The 21,522-nt window shown below is 37.5% G+C and overlaps 1 protein-coding gene across 1 annotated transcript in view; it reads right to left on the minus strand.

Annotated features, from left to right (window-relative positions):
- The window catches only part of ttn.1 (titin, tandem duplicate 1), a 157,021-nt gene extending 145,031 nt beyond the window's left edge, over window positions 1-11,990 (minus strand). The window contains 18 exon segments of the mRNA XM_051709103.1: window positions 83-251; window positions 348-512; window positions 618-826; window positions 1,102-1,340; window positions 1,460-1,690; window positions 1,774-1,961; window positions 2,046-2,188; window positions 2,277-2,495; window positions 2,664-2,739; window positions 2,828-3,086; window positions 3,220-3,285; window positions 7,069-7,318; window positions 7,590-7,798; window positions 7,902-7,990; window positions 8,125-8,412; window positions 8,507-8,710; window positions 9,186-9,289; window positions 11,825-11,990. Coding sequence (XP_051565063.1) covers window positions 83-251; window positions 348-512; window positions 618-826; window positions 1,102-1,340; window positions 1,460-1,690; window positions 1,774-1,961; window positions 2,046-2,188; window positions 2,277-2,495; window positions 2,664-2,739; window positions 2,828-3,086; window positions 3,220-3,285; window positions 7,069-7,318; window positions 7,590-7,798; window positions 7,902-7,990; window positions 8,125-8,412; window positions 8,507-8,710; window positions 9,186-9,276 — 3,095 coding nt within the window. The 5' untranslated portion in view covers window positions 9,277-9,289; window positions 11,825-11,990.
- Between the last annotated feature and the right edge of the window lie 9,532 nt (window positions 11,991-21,522).

Here is a 21,522-nt window from a genome sequence, read left to right on the forward strand (position 1 = left end):
CAATATTTCGAACATTTTTGATACCATTTTTATTGCCATTTCTATTTAATATATCTGTATATTTTCAGGACTGAAAACTCACCTAATATTTGGGTGTTTGTGTGGGGAGACAATATCACTATTCTTCAACCAGACAATGTCAGGAAGTGGATTGCCAATGGCTTTAACAGCCAGTTCAACCAAAGTACCCTCTTTAACACTGATGTTTCTCAGCTTCTCAACAAACTGGGGTCTCACCAGGTTTTCCTTTGCTGCAAATGACCAAACGAGTAAAATAGATATTTAATGCAATCCTGCAAGTGTCTGTAATACTCAGAAATACAGTTACAGTGTATATAGCATTATACCTTCAACAGTGAGTGTCATAGAAACTGTTGTCTTTCCAGCTCTGTTCTGAGCAACAACTGTCCATTCTCCAGAGTCCTGAGGCATGACAGGAACCACAATCATTGACTGAGTTCCATCTTCCTTTACCACAATCTTGTGAGTGTAGTCATTGACCACTTGCTGTCCTGTAATAAAAAAAGATGAGAATGGGAATGACGAGAAATAAACTTAAATGCGACTGTATTATTAATCTACATATGCAACTGGGTTATGCAACCCAGATCACTAACCATTGTGGAACCAGTAGGTGTCAGGCATGGGTCTTCCAACTACTTTCAGATCAAATCTTGCAGTCTGTCCCTCAGAACACTTGAAGGATGATGGCTTCTGTACAAACACAGGCTTGTAGAGTCTTTCTAGCTGGGACGCATCTGTCTCATCAAGTCTACGAGCAGGTGAGCGACCAGGAGAACGGCTTGTAGAGCGTGGTGATGTGGACCTGAAAAATGTAATTGTTCAATGTAACATTTCATGTTGTTTATTTATTTACTCTTTTTCTAATATAATGTAATTTGCTGTGGTTGTATGGGGGATGGGGGCATTTAGCTTCTTTACTTTTTTTTATTGATAGACAAGTGCTAGAGAGATATGAAATCAGGGGGTGAGAGAGAGGGAAATATGACCTAGGCCTGACTCGAATCTGAGTCTTCCATGAGCATGACAGCTTAATATGCACTTGCTATTACCACAAGGCCATGGCTTCAAAAATCCTACCTGATTCTTTGAACTGCCTCTGGCTGAGGGTGCTGTGGCTGTGCAACACCGGTTGGCTCTACATAGAGCTTTCCAGAGCTGACAGCATTGCCCTTTATATTACTGATCAAAGCAGTGTAGACACCCTCATCTTCTGGCAGCACTGCAGGAAGGCGCAGACTGGCTCTACCATCCTGCAGAACCTCCACCTGATAATGTCCTCCATGGCTAATGCGCTTGCCATCTTTGTACCAGGAAATCTATAGATCAAAACATATTATACTCGCTTAGAATACTAAATGTGTATAAACATAATCAAGATTATATCACTTTAATTCAGCTGTTTTTACAAGACAACATCCTTTAAATGCCATTTTACCTTAGGGAGTGGGGTTCCTGTCATCCTACAATGGAAAGTTGCACTCATTCCCTCCCTGAGTCTGTAACTTTTAACTGAAGTATTGAAGACTGGAGAAATAGCATCATGCTCAGAAACACTCATATCCATCTGCTCCCCATCTTCAGTCACCAGCTGCTGGTAGGTAACTTTGAGTAGACGGAACTCAATCTCCTGGATGAATCTCTGCTCAAAAGTAGATATTTGGAACTCCTGTAAAAACATAGCATAGTTAGGTCCAAACTCACACTTACAGTAGATGTTGACTTAAAAAAAATGCTTAAACCTTTGCATACCTGCTCTGAAATTAGGGATTGCATCATTTGGGTTTGTTGAGCCATCCTCCTCTGCATGAGCATCTGCTCTTTCTCAGCTACACTCTCAACAAAGACAGGTACATCAGCCACTTTTGGCTCCTCAACTATAGTAGTTATTTCTGTCTTAAATGTCTCTTCCTGTTTCTTCATATACAGCTCATATGCCTCTGTAAATGAATGAGAAAGGGCATTTAACATTTAATCTAAACATAGTATTTTAGTTTATTATAAAAATCATCTTGAAAACCAACCTTCCTCGAGCAGCATGGCTGAGGCAGAGGTCTCTCCAAGAGAGTTCTTGGCAAGGATGGTGTACTCTCCTGCATCATCTGAGAATGTCATGGAGATCTCCAGCTTGCATGCCCCTGAGTCTTTATTGTAGGCCACTCTGTACCTGGAGGATAAATAAATGAAAGATTATAACAAAACTGTGTCACAAACAATTCAGATCAAAATGTTTAATATATATTTGTTAATATTACCTGTATCCAGTAGTGAGTGGGATTCCACTCTTCTTCCAGTAAATATGAGGCTTGGGACTGCCTCCTATCTGGCACTCAAAGACTATGCTGTCTCCCTCCACTAGCTTTTGCACTGTAGGTTTCTTCACAAAGAACGGAGCAACACCTGCTCCAGCCTCCACAGATTCAGAGACAGCACTAATTTCAGACATAGTCTCCTCTCTGGCTTTAACTGCAACCCTGTTTGTGAAACACAAAGGAATCAGGTTTCAAATTCTTAAACAATTTAATACAGTATTATACCACAAAATTATTATTATTATTATTATTATAGAACAAATTAATGAGTTGTAATAGTATTAAGTTCTTTAGCTTGACTACACAAAATCAAGATTATTGTTTACTCACTGTCTTTCATGAGCAGACATTTCAACATGCTCAGCGACAGTAGTGAAATCCTCCCGGCTTTCAATTTCTTCAGACACTGAAGAAGAAGAATGAACAGTAAAAATAAGTCTATGAACTTACAGTTAATATAATTTTATGTCAAGTCATATTCTATGATCTGTTACCTTTGACAAGCAGGTAGCAGGAGGTGCTGATAGTTCCAGCTTCACTGGTAGCAGTGCAAGTAAAGCGACCACTGTCTTCAGCAAAGGCCTCACGGATCACCAACCTTGCATAGCTATTTTCATAAAAGATCTGGAAATCAATGGAGTTCTCGATCCTGTAATCCTCTCTAAACCACATAATTGCTGGAGTGGGGTGTCCTGAAATCTGGCACTCCAGAGACACAGACTCTCCCTCAGTAACAGTTACGTTCTTCAAACCCTGGACAAAATAAAAACCAAATTGTAAAACGTAAGTATCATATTTAAACTTTGAAAAATATACTTGACACATATTAACAAAATATATTATATTGAAAATTAATGGAAAATATGCAGTTGACAAAAATACTCACAGCCACAATAGTTGGTGGCATTATTTGCTCTTTTGTGTGGGATGGGATTGCTGCAGTCTCAACAATCTGGTGTCAAATGAAAACAAGCAAATGAAAAAATAAAATAAAAATAAAAAATACTAATAAAACATAGAACAGCTTTATTTTACAGGTTGTCAAAACAAGCTTGTGGGGTGGCGATGGATGAGCAAATACAAATAATTATTTTCTAACAGTAAAAAGACACAATCAATTTGATTGTTCACTACAGACAAAACAGAAATGACGTGCCTGTATCGTTTTGCAATTTGGCTATCATAAAATTACTGATTTGTATTTGTTGTGTCTATGAATTAATGGGGAACTGGCTCAGGAGCCACACCAAAATTATTAAAAAAATCGAAGCTGGACATGGTTGATCATTTTATGAGCAGCAGAAGTAGATGATCTCTCTTTCTGAGGAGCATCTACTTCTGCTGCTCATTCAAAGGTGAGACCTGACCAACCCAAGAAATTGCAGTGTTATCATAAAAATACATCATTAAAATCATGATGAAATGGTTATATAATTTCTGTTTTAAATGTATGATACCCAAAGATCAACTCAATTGGTCTTTAAATGAGTTAATATTTAGTAGGCTTATACTTTATAGATAAATTGATGATATGTGTGAGGTTGAATCCAAATGAGTAGTTGGTACACTCAATAAAATGTCAGACAAACAGTGACTGGTCCTTGGCACTTATTTTTGGCCCTGTCTTATTATTCTGTTATAAGAACAAGACATGACACCAGCTATCACTAGAGCCCAGCATCTGTACACATTCATCACAGTCATCTTAAATAAACCAACTAAATAAGTTACATTTTTGTCCAACACTCAGCTCAATTACATTATTTATGTTCTATTCCCATATTGGAAAATGTGGTAAATGTCAGCTATTTGTTCCACATTAAAACATGCCTTGATCATTTTAAACTGTGTATTAGTTCTCATATCAAACATTTTGAATCACCCTTGTTGAAAGGGGATAAATATTGTAATATAATTAAACTATCATCCAGCCCTAGCTTGAATAGCAGTCAGCATATACAAATTATCAGTTCAAACTGCCAAAGCTATTTGCTTGATAGAAACCCCTATTCAGTGTGACCCCTTCCAGCATATGTATAAATCACTGTAGGGACATGCATGTTTTCTCATTCTAAGAACAAGAACTAGTGATTAAAATGTTGCAAACAGACTGCATACCACCTGGGGCAATACACACTCATATCAAAAATAGATTAACAGTGACTTCGATATCTTTCTAATAAAAGAAATAACACATTTTAAGTGTTTGAATAAAGTCCAATAGCAGTCACTGACCTGTATATATGGAGGAGAGGCAGGCAAATTCTCTCCTTTGTGAAAATGCAAATTGCCATTTGAGATGTTACACAGATGTTACCATTTACATAAAATCAGTTAAACTACAAGATGGCAAGTTGGTGAAACTTGCTTGGCTAGCAATCAATATTTTCTGAATCATTTAAAAAGACCATTAACGGTGTGAAACTGACAACCATCATTGGTGTGAATATAATCATTCCAGATCCCACTGCCTCTAATCACTGACTGTAACATCAGTGTCATTAATGTCCATCTGCTAATGCTGTAATGAGTATATGGTCAGCCTTTCATGTCAGCCTCTGTGCATTTTCCAAAAAGATGCGATTCAGTAAGTCTTTGTTGGCTTTAGTTAATTGAAAACATATATGTATCAGATTGAATACAATGTTAAAATATAGCTGCAAGCAGCAATTACCAGGGCCGAGCCCTAAAGCAGCAGAATTAGAAGCTAAGCAACATTTTTGTCAAGAGGGTCCCTAGATGATACAGGCAAAATTCAGTGCAAATCAGACGTACGGCCTAGGAGGATTTCAAAAAAGTAGGTTTTTAATTAAATTCTAAATGGCGGACAGGAAGTATAGTGGACCATGGCAAATGTGGTATGACCATGCTCAGCATGACCCAAGGAAACTAACAAAACAAGTCCCACAAAAATAGACCAATGTAATCCAAAGTTAAAATATTTTTATCATTTCTCTTGATCACTAGGTGGCGCTGTTCCCAAACTTTTTGAGTACCGTCAGGACATGGCCCCAATGACACATACCTAGTTTCATAATGATATGCAAAAGCATTTGTAATTTACAGCCATTTAAGTCAAAATTCAAAATGGTTGACACCCAATATGGCCGACATAGGAAAATTGGGTATCATTCGACTCGTTATGCCCCAAGGAATCCAAAGAGAGCAGCCTCATAATTTTAGGCCTACTCAAAAGTTATAAGCAAAAATAGCTATTTTTTATATCTCTTTACCATTAGGTGGCACTGTGCAGAAATGCTGCAGGTACCCTCAAATCATGATGGCTATGACATATACCAAGATTTGTGTCAATACACAAGGGTGGACTGGCCATAGGGAGAACCGGGACTTTTCCCAGTGGGCCGGCCACGAAACGTGGCAGAACGGGGCTGAACAGCTGAAGAAGATGAAGAAAACTAACATATACAATAGGTGCCTATGCACCTTCGGTGTTTCTAGGTCTTATGATTAAAAAGTTATGAGCATAAACATAAGTGCAACTTTGAACAGTTGGTGGCGCTAGAGCGTTGGAGATAGAGACCACAAATTTGGGTCATTTATAGTTGAGAGTGTCCTCTATTAGCGAGAAGAAGAAGAAGAAGAAAACTAAAGGATACAATAGGTGCCTATGCACCTTCGGTGTTTCTAGGCCTTATACTTCAAAAGTTATGAGCATAGGGGCCTGGGTAGCTCAGCAAGTAAAAGACGCTGACTGCCACACCTGGAGTTGCAAGTCTGAATCCAGGGCGTGCTAAGTCTCCAGTCAGGCTTCCTAAGCAACCAATTGGCCTGGTTGCTAGGGTGGGTAGAGTCACGTTGGGTTAACCTCCTCATGGTCACTATAGTGTGGTTCTCCCTCTCGGTGGGGTACGTGGTGAGTTGTGCATGGATGCCGCGGAGAATAGCATGAATCCTCCACACACACTAGGTCTCTGCGGTAACGCTCAACAAACCACGTGATAAGATGCGTGGGCTGACAGTCTCAACTGAGATTCGTCCTCCACCACCCGGACTGAGGCGAGTCACAACGCCACCACAAGGACTTAGAGAGCTCTTGAAATTGGGCATTTCAAATTGGGGAGAAAATAAAAAAAAAATAATAATAATAATTTATGAGCATAACCATAAGTGCAACTTTGAACAGTTAGTGACACTAGAGCGTTGGAGTTAGAGACCCCAAATTTGGGTCATTTATAGTTGAGAGTGTCCTCTAACAGTGAGAAGGAGAAGAAGAGGAAAATGAATGGAGATAATAGGTGCCTATGCACCTTCGTTGCTCGGCCCCTAATAATATAAACTAAAAATATAGAAAGAATGACTGTATATATTTGGTGGAAATTGTTTCTATAGTTTTGACAATTGTCATCCCTGAAAATGAATTTTTCTGAAAAAATATTTTTTGTCTTAGGTAAAAGGTAAAAACCATAGCAACATTTTAGAGGAGACTTTAAAAATGGTTGGTAAAATGGTGTTTATTAATTGGACTTTAAAAAATATGAGCAAACTACATATTATTTAGTTAATTACCTGTCAGATTATAAAATTCAACACAATATCATTACTTACTTAACTTTCCAGTTCTGTACATTATTTTGTTTTTCTTTATAAGTAATCAATACTTTATCTGTTATATTATAAGTAATCAATACTTTATCTGTTATATTACAACAAAGACAAATTGCCACATTGTACCCACTAGAGGTCACAGTAGCCAAAATATACCTACCTCTTTGACAGAGGCTCCACTGACTTGTTGCTGCATAGCAAATGAACCTTCCCATTGCTGCTCCTTGTGGACAAAAGCAGAGGAGGTCTGGACATACGAGGCCTCAGTTGCCATGCTGGTATAGCTAGACTCTCCCACATAACCCTCCTGCTTCCATGGAGGTAGAACATCTGCACCCTGTGCAGCTTGTTTGTGTGTAGTCACTGGAGACTTCACTGGTCTGATAGGTGACACAGACAGTCTTGAAGGGGAAGAAGGCCTAAAAGTAGGAGAAAAACAAGGGGAAAAAACAGAATTAGCAATAAAAAAAAATAGCTATAACATCGTGTGTGTGTGTGTGTGTGTGTGTGTGTGTGTGTGTGTGTGTTTTGCACGTATATAAAATACATTTTAATGTTTTTTAAAGTTTAGGCTGTACATGGATCAAAATAATATTATATTAATTATATTAATATTTTAATGCAAGGCCTTAGTATATCTAAAGTTATCCACCAACAAAAAACAGTTATGAAATTTAAAATATACTTCACCTGTAAGGTGTGTGAACAGGGGCTTTAACAGGCCTCACAGGGGATGGTGACTGATGGCGAGTAGCTGCAACCTTTGACACCCCTGACAGTGGGGTTGGGGACTTGGAGGTCGGCTTTGGAGGCACACGAGGGGGTGTCTTGTGAGCCAAATCACCTTCCTCTATTTGCATTTCCATCATGGCTGTTGACTCAAAAGAGGCCTCCATTCTCTGTGAATGACACATAACATTGTGTTAATGTGTGATCTTTAATCCTCACTTAAAATAATTAGTCACGTTGTCTGAATTACATGTAAATTTGTTAGAAAACTACCTTTTCAACTCTAGTCTGGCGGGCCTGTGAAATCTGAGAAGTCGTCACAATTGTCTTGGTCTTCTTTGCAGGCACTGCAACCTCCTCACCTGAAATTAAACAAAAATAATAATAAAATAAAATATTTGAAAATACTACATAATTAGAAGTATTTTCTTCAAAGTATTCAAAAAAGAGCTATTTAACATACTATTAAATTTGGAAATATTAAATGAAATCACACCTTGAACCAAAAGTTCAGCTGTAGAGGTCACACGTCCACTGCTGTTAGAAGCATTGACAGAATAAGTTCCAGAATCTTCTGGGAAGGCCTCAGCAATCAACAAACTGTAAAGATCTCCTTCTTGAACAATCTGAAAGTCAGCAGAGCTCTGAATCTCAGCTCCCTCTCTGTAGAACTTCACCACAGGTGTAGGGATTCCTGTAACTCGAACATCCAGTCTCACTTGGCTTCCTTGTCTCACGGTCATACTTTGTAGTCTCTGAATGAAGTTTGGTGGTGCAGTTTCAGCTGTGAAAAAAAGGAAAAGAAATAGTGTTTGTTTGATGAAGAAAAAAAAAAACTGCCAGAAAAGAAAACTGCTGTGTCTATGGTGACTGATTACCTGTAACCAGTAGTTCAGCGGTGCTAGTAGCTTGTCCAGCGCCATTGGTGGCTCTCACAGAAAATCTTCCGCTGTGTGCGGCTGTCACAGCAGGGATCATCAGAACAGCGCGGCCATCGCTGAATGAGATCTGAGCGCCGGGCAGAGCAGCAGCAGTAAGAACCTGGCCATCACGAAACCAGCTCACCTCTGGAACTGGACTACCTGTAGCAAAATTATATAAAATATTGAGTAATCTTACTTTTTTAGACTATATTTGGTATACTCTGTGATGGTCATGAACACTGAACATTTGAAGGTAATGTCACATAATTTAATGTAGAGACATTATTTGCAGGCAATCGACCTTTGTAAATCATACATTATAAAGATACATATCTAAATTGTATTCATTAAAATGGTTCAAATGATATTAAAATTATAATTTCAAAGGGCATGAGTCATTTCTAAGTTGTCTGTTCTGCCCTACAAAGCCAAATGTGAATGTGAGCCAAATTATAAAAATAGTCTCACTCTGTTTTCTCTGAATCTGAGCACAGCTGAGTCAGACCTATCTGTCAGAAGACAGATCATAGTCTAAGACACCCGATTGTGTCTTTTCCCTTTGTTGGGCGGTATTACTCAATGACAACATAAAAAAGTACATAATATTCATTTTTCAGCATTTCTTTGTCCTTACCACTAACTTGAGCTTCAAATGTTGCAGCACTACCCTCAAGTGCTACAACGCTCTGAAGCGGCTGTGTAAATGTTGGAGCTTGTGTTGACATGGCAGAAGGCACCCTATAAAAGAACAGAAGCAATTGAATACCACTATGCAGCCAAATAAACTTTTATTACCTAATGATTCAATCATAAATTAAAGAGAAAAACAAACAAAAAAAAAACATACTGGGTGGAGGGGGGGGTTCTATTTTTAGCTGCAAAAGAAATTAACTGACTAATCACTATCCTCCTACACCTTCCTCCCACCCCACTTTTGTAATCGCACCTGGCTGTCAGTAGCCCGTCATGTGTGAGTTAAGTGGCTCTGAAACTGTTGAGTGTTAGGTCAAGCACCCAGTTAAAAAGCTTTGAAATGCAGGAGTAGCAACTGTGAGCTGTGAGATCAGGTTATTGAACAAATCAACATACTGGACACAACTTAGAGTTCTTGATATTTTAACAGTAAAGCATTCAAAAAATAGCTTCGAGATATATTAGATGTTTAAAATTATCATAGTTCTTTGGCTTAACAAGTCCACAGGGCTCAATATTAGTCTGTCTTTCAGTTAATTAAAGACTAAGGTCTTTACCTTAGTTTAACATTTGAAATGTACCTGAACGCCATGACAGGCAACTCTGGTGATAATTAATCTGACAGAATGTAAATTTAGATAATCTGCTGCTTTTTACATTAATTAATAAGTGCTGTGCATGTTATTAAAATTAAACTTAATCTGCGAATCAGTAACAACATTTTTAGCATCCTTACTGGTACAAGAATTAAGTCAATATGTTTGGACATATTTGCAAATGTATTAAAAAAAAATATGTGATTAGCCTCAAACGTTATGTCATTTCAAAAGTTACATTTAAAGCTCTTAAAATTCAAGGACTTTCATGTTTCTAAATTTGAAAAGCCTTCAACTATGCAATACAATACAATACCTTGTACAGTACTAGAAATTATTTCAAATTAAAACATATAAATAGGATCAAACTACAAGGAAACAGTACAGGTTAGTCTAAAAATTAAAACCTTTAAACAACTAACAATATTCTTTTAACCCTGCCCAGTTTCAGGGTATCCAAAAATGACCAAGGTTGACAAGTACTTTTTAACAAGTGTAATAATCTATAATGTTCTTGAACAAAAAAGCTCAATATAGTGGACAACTCTGTAAATTATACCGTTGGAACACATACCAGCAATGCCTGTGTTCTAGCATTACAAATAGCGTATCTTATATATCTCTAATATGCATGACACAGATATCTCCCATACATACTGTAAGATATGCTTTGTCTTTAGTCTGTGTGATCTTTATTTATCCGACATACAATACCGGTCAAAAGTTTTGAAACACTTGACTGAAACGTTTCTCATGATCTTAAAAATCTTTTGATCTGAAGGTGTATGCTTAAATGTTTGAAATTAGTTTTGTAGACAAAAATATAATTGTGCCACCATATTAATTTATTTCATCATAAAACTCAAATTTAATTTAAAAAAACGTTTTTGAAATTGATGACTTGGACCAAATAATAAAGAAAAGCAGCCAATAATTGCCCAACATAGATGGGAACTCCTTCAATACTGTTTAAAGAGCATCCCAGGGTGATACCTCCAGAAGTTGGTTTAGAAAATGTCAAGAGTACATGTCTGCAAATTCTAGGCAAAGGGTGACTATGTTGAAGATGCTAAAATATAACACAGTTATGATTTATTTTGGATTTTCTTTAGTCACAACATAATTCCCATAGTTCCATTTATGTTATTCCATAGTTTTGATGACTTTACTATTATTCTAAAATGTGAAGAAAAAAAATTATAATAAAGAATGAGTAAGTGTTTCAAAACTTTTCACCAGTAGTGTATATAAAACTGAAATAACAAGAAAATGTTTTGTCTTGTATTACTTTTAACCAAACAAGAAATATTGTCAAAATGCCTCAGTGCTTTAGAAAGGAAGAAAGAAAGAAAGAAAGAAAGATTGGCAGTTAAGCCATCTGCATCATCAACTACATGAAATGTACGAACAGGTGAGAGTGGACCACCATTGTCCATAACACGACCCCTAATTTACCCCTATTACAAGGTCAAAAGATTTGTGTCATAAATATCAATAATTGACAAATTTGATGAAACAACTTTAATTCAGACCAAACAGCATCATGTATGAAGGCTGATATTCAGTATGACAGAAATGGCAGTCTCCAAAAATAATCTGTCCTGTCCTGTTGCTTGATTGACAGTCAACATGTGGCACATAGCTGGAGGTGCAACTGATAGCTCTGCTGCTGATTCCCTTAAAAAGACATCATGGCCCATCTGGGACACCACTCTAATGCTATCACAGGCTATTCTTGGATATTCTGAAATCATTGCACCATTTAATAACCATTTAATAAGTAAAATTTTTGAAAAGCAACTCAACTTGGCTACACCATCTCATCACACTTGTAAACACTCAATTAAATAGCACAAAGCAGGTTATATCACTTTAATTTAGCTTTTTTTTTTTTTTTTTTTTTAAAGAGTGCAAGCATACATAATTGTTGCTTATAGAAAGCCTTGCTTTAATGGATTTGTTCTACAGAGTAAATGCCACTTACTTGTTTCACAAGGGTGCCTATACTTGATGGGACAGTGCCCAGGTGGCTACTGCCTCAGACACAATCCTCTTATCCAAAAAGTTTCCAGAAAATCCAAGGAGAGAACGGTTGGGCCCCGTTATAACCCAAAAACAAAACTACACAGGGTGTAGACCGTGTAGTTTTGCTTTTCCCTTGCAATCCCTACACCCGAGGCAAGGCTGGGAATGCTCCAACTGCTCAGAACTGCTAACATAGTTCTTTTAGTTTATATACCTCAAGCCTACTCTACATCATAACCAAGCCACTCCCAATTGGTCTTAGTGCACAAAGCATCATGGGAAAGTGATGCATTTTATGCAACTTCACACCTGTTGCTCAGTGGTCCCCCTTTCAGATACAAGAAGTTAATACAAGCTTGATATGCCTTAGTCTCACCCTGGAACATCTTTACTACATTGGGTTTGTGGATTCATTGTACAAGTGAATGGTTATGTTCATTGTTAAATGAAATGCTATGCTGAAAACCCTTATGGCAGGCATTAACCTACTGATGACTAAAAGGAGAGACTGGCTGTTCCTGTCACTCAAAGGAAGGGCAAGGCAACCCCCACTGCAAGTGACAGATATACTTGTTACAGAGTGCTTGCTAACGGTGCCTATTTTAGAATTTTTAAATAATATATAATTTTACAAAATAAAAAAAATAAAAATAAAAATAGAAACATTATATTTGATCACTTTCTTTCAATGCCTCTGCTACTCTTTCAAGAAAAACACGGAAGGTATAGGCTGTAAAATGCACTGGTTTTGCAACATGATTTTGAGGCCACTGTTTGGGGGTGTAAATTTCAACACCCAACAGAAATGCTTAAGAACTTTTTACATTTACTCAGTATGGCCTACTGTAAAATACTTTTGTTTATTGTCATGTCTTCATGTCCAAATCAGTTGGAGGCTTTTGGTCTTAAGTTTAGCATATTAATGCTATATTGAGAGTTATGCCTTTTTTCTCTCTCTCACCTAAATGGATCCTAGCAGACCAAAAGATATGCCACCCACCCCCCCAAAAAAAGAAAAAAGAAAAGAAAAAGAAAGCAACACCGTTTTCACATTCTTCTTTCCTCATTTATATTTTACATTTAATTACTGATGCACATATATAAAATTATTAAAGCTAAGCTGATTTTATCATAAAGCTGGGAAAGGAGACACAAACTACAATCAGAACTGACCCACTCTTACAAAGATTGTTTGCAGAGCATCCCTAAAACACAAATGTATACATCCACATTTTTAAACCTGCTTTGATCTTTATACCAGACTGTCTTAATAGGCAATAATCCTCTTACCTCAAAGTTAAGACTGGCATTTTGTTCTTCAGGCTCTCAAATGATGTTGGTACTTTGTGGAAAGTTGGTGCTTCAAATAATGCACTTAAAAAATATATAATTAAAAATAAATAAATAAACACATGAGTTTGAATTGATTTACAAAGAATATTTTAATTGGTAAAATTTTCTACATGTAGCTGGTTTAGAAATCTTGATCCTAAAAATCCGTTCCATTGAAATATTTTCCTTTGTCTTCCACTGAATATTTCTGATAAGAAGTTCTCGTAAAGCTTTCATGCTATGTTCAATAAATGTAAAGTACTTAATCTTAAATAATTCAAAAAGTCCAAAAGGCCTACACCACTATCAGAGGGGCAGAAATTTCACTCATTAACACATCATTAACACAAAATGTCTATAAAAGTTTCTGAAATATGCCCTGGCCAAGTTCAAGTTCTTAAACATCATTCATTAAAACTTGATTATTTACACAATGGCATGAAAATTAACATGAGACATGGATATTTTTTAGCAATCCATTTTTGAAATTTTGACATTATCATACTGATATCTTTCTGTAATGCTTAGAAGTGAGCCACAAAAAAATGAAAAATAAAAAACTAAATAAATCACATAACTTATAAAATCTTTTTTCCTTTTCCATGAAAAATGATGCGACTTCCTTGAGGATGATGTCATTAAGGACCTATCTTTTGTTAGTTAAAAGGACATTATAAAAGACTAACTTGTTCAGATGCTGGGAACCCTAATATTAGATTATACAACTGATTGTCTTGTAATAATTGTCCAAGCGGCATTCCAAGAGATCGAGGGTATATTTAGTATAACAGCACTGGGATGCTTCACTTTCATTCTGCTTGGCTCTGTTCACAGTGTTCCAGACAGGCTCTCATTTAGTGCATTGCTTGGCCACTTGCAACTGCTGATCCTGCTTGGACTTCATTTAGAACTCTTTTCACTAACAGAGCAAAAATAGACGAAATATCTGGTCATATTGTAAATAAAATTGGAGTGCTCGATAATAAATTTCTAGTTTATAGAACTCTTGTATGTGCTGTTGTACTGAATATCAGCACAGCTTGTACTGCAGCTGTGCTGACATTCAGTACAACAGCACTTCTGCTTGTTTGACATTGCTTAAATAAACAAAAAGCATTAGGTGTGTTTGTAGCCCGTACATATGAAACTAGTGCTGCTCCCAATTTCATATATATAATAGGTGTACCCTAATATGGCTCACATATCTTAAAGTTTGTTAACAGCATAGCTGTCAAGTGAAAAGAACTCATCTCCTGTCCAAAGTACAATATCATTATTTGTAAAAACCATACAAAGACAGGAAATGGAAAGTTGTTTCCCTTCAGTGGGTGAGAATTTGTCTTAACAGGCGATCTTCTTCCACTTGTATGGCACATGGGTTTATTTTGGTAGACCATCACTGTAGACTAAAGATGTGATTTAAACAGCAGCCATTTCTGTCTCCACTGTCAGGAGTTTGCAATAGTATCATGTCTCCAAGAGGGAAGCTCATGTGTCACTAACAAACAGCTGCAGCCTTCTAAATTCAAGTTTGGGAGACTTAGAACTGTCACTCTATTCTTTACCTTTGGTAAAGCAAGATGTTTATCATAAACATTATAGGAACTAAATCTTACTAAAACAAAACTGATTTTAAGAGGAGCAGCAAAGTGACAGAAATTGGTTTAGATTTGGGCAGGGGAACTAAAGTGGGTGGGGAACTAGGAATGCTATCCTTAACTCTGAAGCAGAGGGGGCCCCTGCAGTGACTTTTTAAATGTTAACAGGAACTAAGACGTGAAGGTTTGTACTGGGTCCTCCAATTCCTGTCTGTGTTGCTGGTTTTGGGTCAAAATAAGTTCATTATAGGGTTTTACCACCTGGGAAGGCATTTACATTGTAACATAAATGGCAGCTGTATAGACAAAGGCACTCACTTCTGAGGGGGAATAGTGTGACTGCTATTTGAGATAGATTATGACTACTCTAAAGCAAAGTACAGTGAATAAGAAATAAAAACAAACAAACATTTGTCCTGCACTGTGTTGAGAACAAATGTATGGTCCAAAATAAAAGTTACAAAACAATATTGTGCTTTTAGATATATGGTATTCCTTCACAGCAAACATGCTCAAAAGAATGTCATCTCCTTCTGTCAAAATAGCATGGCATATCACCTGACAGGCAGCAGCAACTGCACCTCTTGGGTGTCAGCATGTTTGCGCATGTATATTGAAAAGTTAGCTCTAGTAGCAGCAAACCAAAACCTGCCACATGGCTCAATTAGAAAGATATTACACAAAAAAGTTACAAGATACATTATGTCATAGCCAGTACTTAATTCTTCACTGTGCCCTATTGACATTTCTACCCTAAATAATAATAAAAAAGAATTGACATTTCATATTTTGTAATAATTCTCTTGATTCTCAAATGTTTTCACAAAAGAAGTTGCAGCTATTTTGTGGAGAATAATATATACACACACACACACACACACACACACACACACACACTCAGCAAAAAAGAAACTTCCTCTCACTTTCAACTGCTTTTAATTTCAGTAAACTTAACATGTGTATATATTTGTATGAACATAAAAAAAGATTCTACAACCAAGACTTTTGAACTAACAGAAATGGAATAATGTGTCCCTGAACAAAGGGGTGGGGGGTTGTCAAAATAAAAAGTAACAGTCAGTATCTGGTGTGGCCACCAGCTGCATTAATTACAGCAGTGCATCTCCTCCTCATGGACTGCACCAGATTTGCCAGTTTTTGCTGCGAGATGTTACCCCACTCTTCCACCAAGGCACTTGCAAGTTCCCAAACATTTCTGGCGGGAATGGCCCTAGCCCCCACCCTCCGATCCAACAGGTCCCAGATGTGCTCAATGGGATTGAGATCCGGGCTCTTCGCTGGCCATGGCAGAACACTGACATTCCTGTCTTGCAGGAAATCACGCACAGAACGAGCAGTATGGCTGGTGGCATTGTCATGCTGGAGGGTCATGTCAGGATGAGCCTGCAGGAAGGGTACCACATGAGGAAGGAGGATTTCTTCCCTGTAACGCACAGTGTTGAGATCGCCTGCAATGACAACAAGCTCAGTCCGATGATGCTGTGACACACCACCCCAGACCAAGATGGACCCTCCACCTCCAAATCGATCCCGCTCCAGAGTACAGGCTTCGGTGTAATGCTCATTTCTTCGACGATAAACACATTCCTGGTGTAACTCGGCAGTTGTTGTGGTTGTCATCCTGTACCTGTCCTTCAGGTGTGATATTCAGATGTACCCATCCTGTGCAGGTGTTGTTACACGTGGTCTGCCACTGCAAGGACGATCAGCTGTCCTTCCTGTCTCCCTGTAGCACTGTCTTAGGCGTCTCACAGTGCGGACATTGCAATTTATTGCCCTGGCCACATTTGCGGTCCTCATGCCTCCAAGCAGCATGCCTAAGACACGTTCACACAGATGAGCAGGGACCCTGGGCATCTTTCTTTTGGTGTTTTTCAGAATCAGTAGAAAGGTCTCTTTAGTGTCCTAAGTTTTTATAACTGTGACCTTAATTGCCTACCGTCTGTAAGCTGTTAGTGTCTTAACGACCATTCCACAGGTACATGTTCATTAATTGTTTATGGTTCATTGAACAAGCATGGAAAACATTGTTTAAATGCTTTACAATAAAGATCTGTAAAGTTATTTGGATTTTTACAAAATTATCTTTAAAATACAGTGTCCTGAAAAAGGGACATTTTTTATTTTTTTGCTGAACTACCGGTCAAAAGTTTTGAAACACAGTACAGTCTTTATTATAATTTTTTTTTCCTTCACATTTTAGAATAATAGTAAAGTCATCAAAACTATGGAATAACATCAATGGAACTATGGGAATTATGTTGTGACTAAAAATCTAAAATAAATCAAAACTGTGTTATATTTTAGCATCTTCAAAGTAGTCACCCTTTACCTAGAACATTTTCTCAACCAAATTCTTGAGGTATCACCCTGGGATGCTTTTTAAACAGTATTGAAGGAGTTCCCATCTATGTTGGGCACTTATTGGCTGCTTTTCTTTATTATTTAGTCCAAATCATCAATTTCAAAAACTTTTTTTTTTTTTTAATTACATTTTAGTTTTATAATGAAATAAATTAATATGTTGGCACAATTATATTTTTGTCTACAAAACTGATTTCAAACATTTAATCATACGCCTTCAAATCAAAAGATTTTTAAGATCATGAGAAACATTTCAGTCAAGTATTTCAAAACTTTTGACCAGTAGTGTATATGTATGTATATATATATGTGTGTGTGTGTGTGTGTGTGTCTATATACAGCTGAAGTCAGAAGTTTACATACACTAAGTTAACTGTGCCTTTAAGCAGCTTGGAAAATTCCAGAAAGTAATGTCAAGCCTTTAGGCAATTAGCCAATTAGCTTCTGATAAGCTGACAATTGGAGGTGTACCTGTGGATGTATTTTAAGGCCTACATTCAAACTCAGTGCCTCTTTGCTTGGCATCATGGGAAAATCATAAGAAATCAGCCAAGACCTCAGAGAATAAAAAACAAAAAAAAAAAAAAAAAAAAAAAAAAAAAGAAAAACAGTTGTGGACCTCCACAAGTCTAGTTCATCCTTGAGAGAAATTTCCAAACACCTGAAGGTACCATGTTCATCTGTACGAACAATAGTACCAAGTATAAACACCATGGGACCATGCAGCCATCATACCGCTCAGGAAGGAGACTCATTCTGTCTCCAAGAGATGAACGTAGTTTGGTGCAAAAAGTGCAAATCAATCCCAGAACAACAGCAAAGGACCTTGTGAAGATGCTGGAGGAAACAGGTAGACAAGTATCTATAGCCACAGTAAAACAAGTCCTATATTGACATAACCTGAAAGGCTGCTCAGCAAGGAAGAAGCCACTGCTCCAAAACTGCCATAAAAAAGCCAAACTACAGTTTGCAAGTGCACATGCGGACAAAGATCTTACTTTTTGGAGAAATGTCCTCTGGTCTAATGAAACAAAAATGGAACCGTTTGGCCATAATGACCATTGCTATGTTTGGAGGAAATAGGGTGAAGATTGCAAGATGAAGAACACCACCCCAACTGTGAAGCATGGAGGTGGTACCATCATGTTGTGGAGGTGCTTTGCTGCAGGAGGGACTGGTGTACTTCACAAAACAGATGGCATCATGAGGAAGGAAACTTATGTGGATATATTGAAGCAACATCTCAAGACATTAGCCGTGAAGTTAAAGCTCGGTCGCAAATGTGTCTTCCAAATGGATATGACCCCAAGCATACCTCCAAAGTTGTGGCAAAATCTCTTAAGGACAACAAAGTCAAGGTATTAGAGTGGCCATCACAAAGCCCTGACCTCAGTCCGATAGAAAATTTGTGGACAGAACTGAAAAGCATGTGCGAGCCAGGAGGCCTACAAACCTGACTCAGTTACACCAGTTCTGTCTGGAGGAATGGGCCAAAATTCCAGCAGTTTATTGTGAGAAGCTTGTGGAAGGCTACCCAAAACGTTTAAAGGTAATGCTACCAAATGCCAACAAAGTGTATGTAAACTTCTGACCCACTGGGAATGTGATGAAAGAAAAACTGAATTATTATTCTAACATTTCACATTCTTAAAATAAAGTAGTGATCCTAGCTGGCCTAAGACAGGGAATGCTTTCTACGATTAAATGTAAGGAATTGTGTAAAACTGAATTTAAATGTATTTGGCTAAGGTTTATGTAAACTTCTGACTTCAACTGTATAAAGTATAAACTATATAAGACAAAATGAATTATATATATATATATATTTCCCATTTGTAGTTATACATATAGATTTTTATTATTATTTAAAAGAAGATTTCACTTAAGATATTATTTGAGGAGTGGCTCTTAAAATATTGCAGCATCTGGTGGCTGAATATGATAATGACACTAAACACCAACAATAACTTATCTGATAGTCTGTGGCTAAAGCTAAAGCTCTCAACCGAGTCAATATTTATGGCAAATACAGTTCACATAAATTTCACCTAATTTTAAATTCAAGATTTTTTTCTGACCACATTTCTTCCGTGAAGCTGATGGTTCACCACTATCCTTCCAGGTTTTAATAATGCGTTGGACAGTTCTTAACCCAATTTCAGTGATTTCAGCAATCTCCCTAGTTGTTTTCTTTGCTTGATGCAGGCCAATAAGTTGTCCCTTCTGTTCACAGTAACACCTTTTCCACGACCATGGGATAAGTCTTCCAACATGGTTGTTTAAGAAATGAGAAGCTACACACTGCATCATTTAGGGTTAAAAGAATTGTTGCCAGCTGAAACATATTATTCAATGCAATAATGATCCAATCATAGGCTCTTAAGTATCTGCTTATTTAAATCCAAACTGCATTACTCTTCTCTGGTTATGTACGCAAGGATGCGCTGCAATTAAGCCAAGCTTTAGTCAGTTTTAACCCCACCCCTTAAAGAGTCATGTAAACAAACCTGGTGTCAAAGCAGCTAATGCAGAGATGAAGAGGTGTATTTTCCCTCCCAAAATCCTGTTCCCTACCTTGGTTACGGGCTCGCTAGCTACATTTCGAAGGAGAAGGAATGACAGTGAATTTGCGTTTGTGTTCGAGATATTTCACACCTGAATGCTCCCAGAGGTGATCACTACTAAATACTACGCGAGTCTGATGCGTCTGGAGTATTCATATATTCATATTTGATAGAATATTCATATTTTTTAAATGAAGGTATATTGGGATGAACAGCATGGGTAAGTGTTTTTGCTCTCTTTATATTTAGTGTAATGTGATTTAAAACATTTAAATATTGTGATCTTTTACTTGCTTGTTTCTCATTCATCTGCATTGGTCTCCAGCCTTGTCATATGCAAGCACTGCGATGTGCTGTGTGCGTTTGTGGGCTGGTTATGGATTAATGTCACTGCCAATTAGATCATCTTTCGGTTTTCAAGTCAGTGTGTGTGTGTGTGTGTGTGTGTGTGTAAACTGCAACTCGCATTCAGAATGGTATTCCAGAAAGCAAATTTAATTTACCGTGACATAAACCCTAAACTTTCAGTTGATTAACCCAAAACTTGCTTACTCTCGGTATGTGGGTTCCAGAACTCCTGCGCGGTTAGTTCACTCAACCATGAGTTTGAAACTCGAGTTCGTGCACGTTCACGGTGAACTCACTTTAAGCACGTTAAAGGTGCAGTGTGTAAGATTCAGAAACTCTTGTTATTAATGACACCTGTGGCCATTAAGTGAACTGCAGCCAGCTACCTGTTGCTTGTGCTCACGCACTAGGGACGGGAGCATCGACCAAATCAATGACGTAATGTACAAAGAGACTGAACGTGATTCACTGACATCATGCTGAAAGATGAGGTAGCATAATTAAAATTACACAGTTATGATTGTTTTACTACAAACTTTGAGACTGCATATCATATTTGACTCTCCAGTGCTGGAACAATGCTAAAACAAAGTGTGGATATGGGTCTGACTACGCGAGACTCTGGTTTGAAGTAATCACTTTTCTTTGCATGATACATAGGCTATCCTATAAATGCAGTCAATGTCGGCGTTAGCTAGCTAGCCAGCTTTATCAATAGCTGTTAGCTAAATTTGGTGGATGATGACAGTAGCTGTTTATAAAATAGATTGTACATTATAAATATGTTGACACAATTCAGTATTGATGTGATTCAATCACAACTGTCATTCTGATATATCGATGCGCTATTGTTTTATAATAACAGAATGTATATATTTCCTGTATAACCAAGTTACGTTACACCATGAATGGAGCTTTTTGCATTATCTTGAACATTGTCTAGCATTAATTTCATGTGTTATTGTAGTTTACCTTGCTGAATAATTACAGATTAACATTATGTCAGTTACTGTGAATCAGCATACCTGACTTTTAGTATAAAGAGAAGATAGTTGAAATTATTTGAAAGTTATGAAGCAAGGTAGCTTGCAATATGTCAGCATTAGCAGGCAAGATCAAGTTAGCTAAAATTACACAAATCAATCCTTATGGCACTATATTTCACGTGCTTTGTTGTGTAAGCTTACCTGTCCAATAAGAATAACGCCAGTTCAGGGTCGGTTTTGATCCCCAAAACCGAACGAAGTTCCCTCCAGGAATCAAATGCCCTGCCGATGTTCACTCTAGTTTTCGCTCGACCATGATCACGTTCCCTCTTAGCCAGACTGGATTCAGTAGATAAATGTTGTTGTTTTTTTTGGCTTACTCTGAGTTTGTGTAGGAGTCGGTGTTGTGCTGGGAGCCGGACGTTTGCTGGATTCCATCTCTAA

Source organism: Myxocyprinus asiaticus, chromosome 10 (genome assembly GCF_019703515.2).
Source record: "Myxocyprinus asiaticus isolate MX2 ecotype Aquarium Trade chromosome 10, UBuf_Myxa_2, whole genome shotgun sequence".
Lineage (NCBI taxonomy): Eukaryota > Metazoa > Chordata > Actinopteri > Cypriniformes > Catostomidae > Myxocyprinus > Myxocyprinus asiaticus.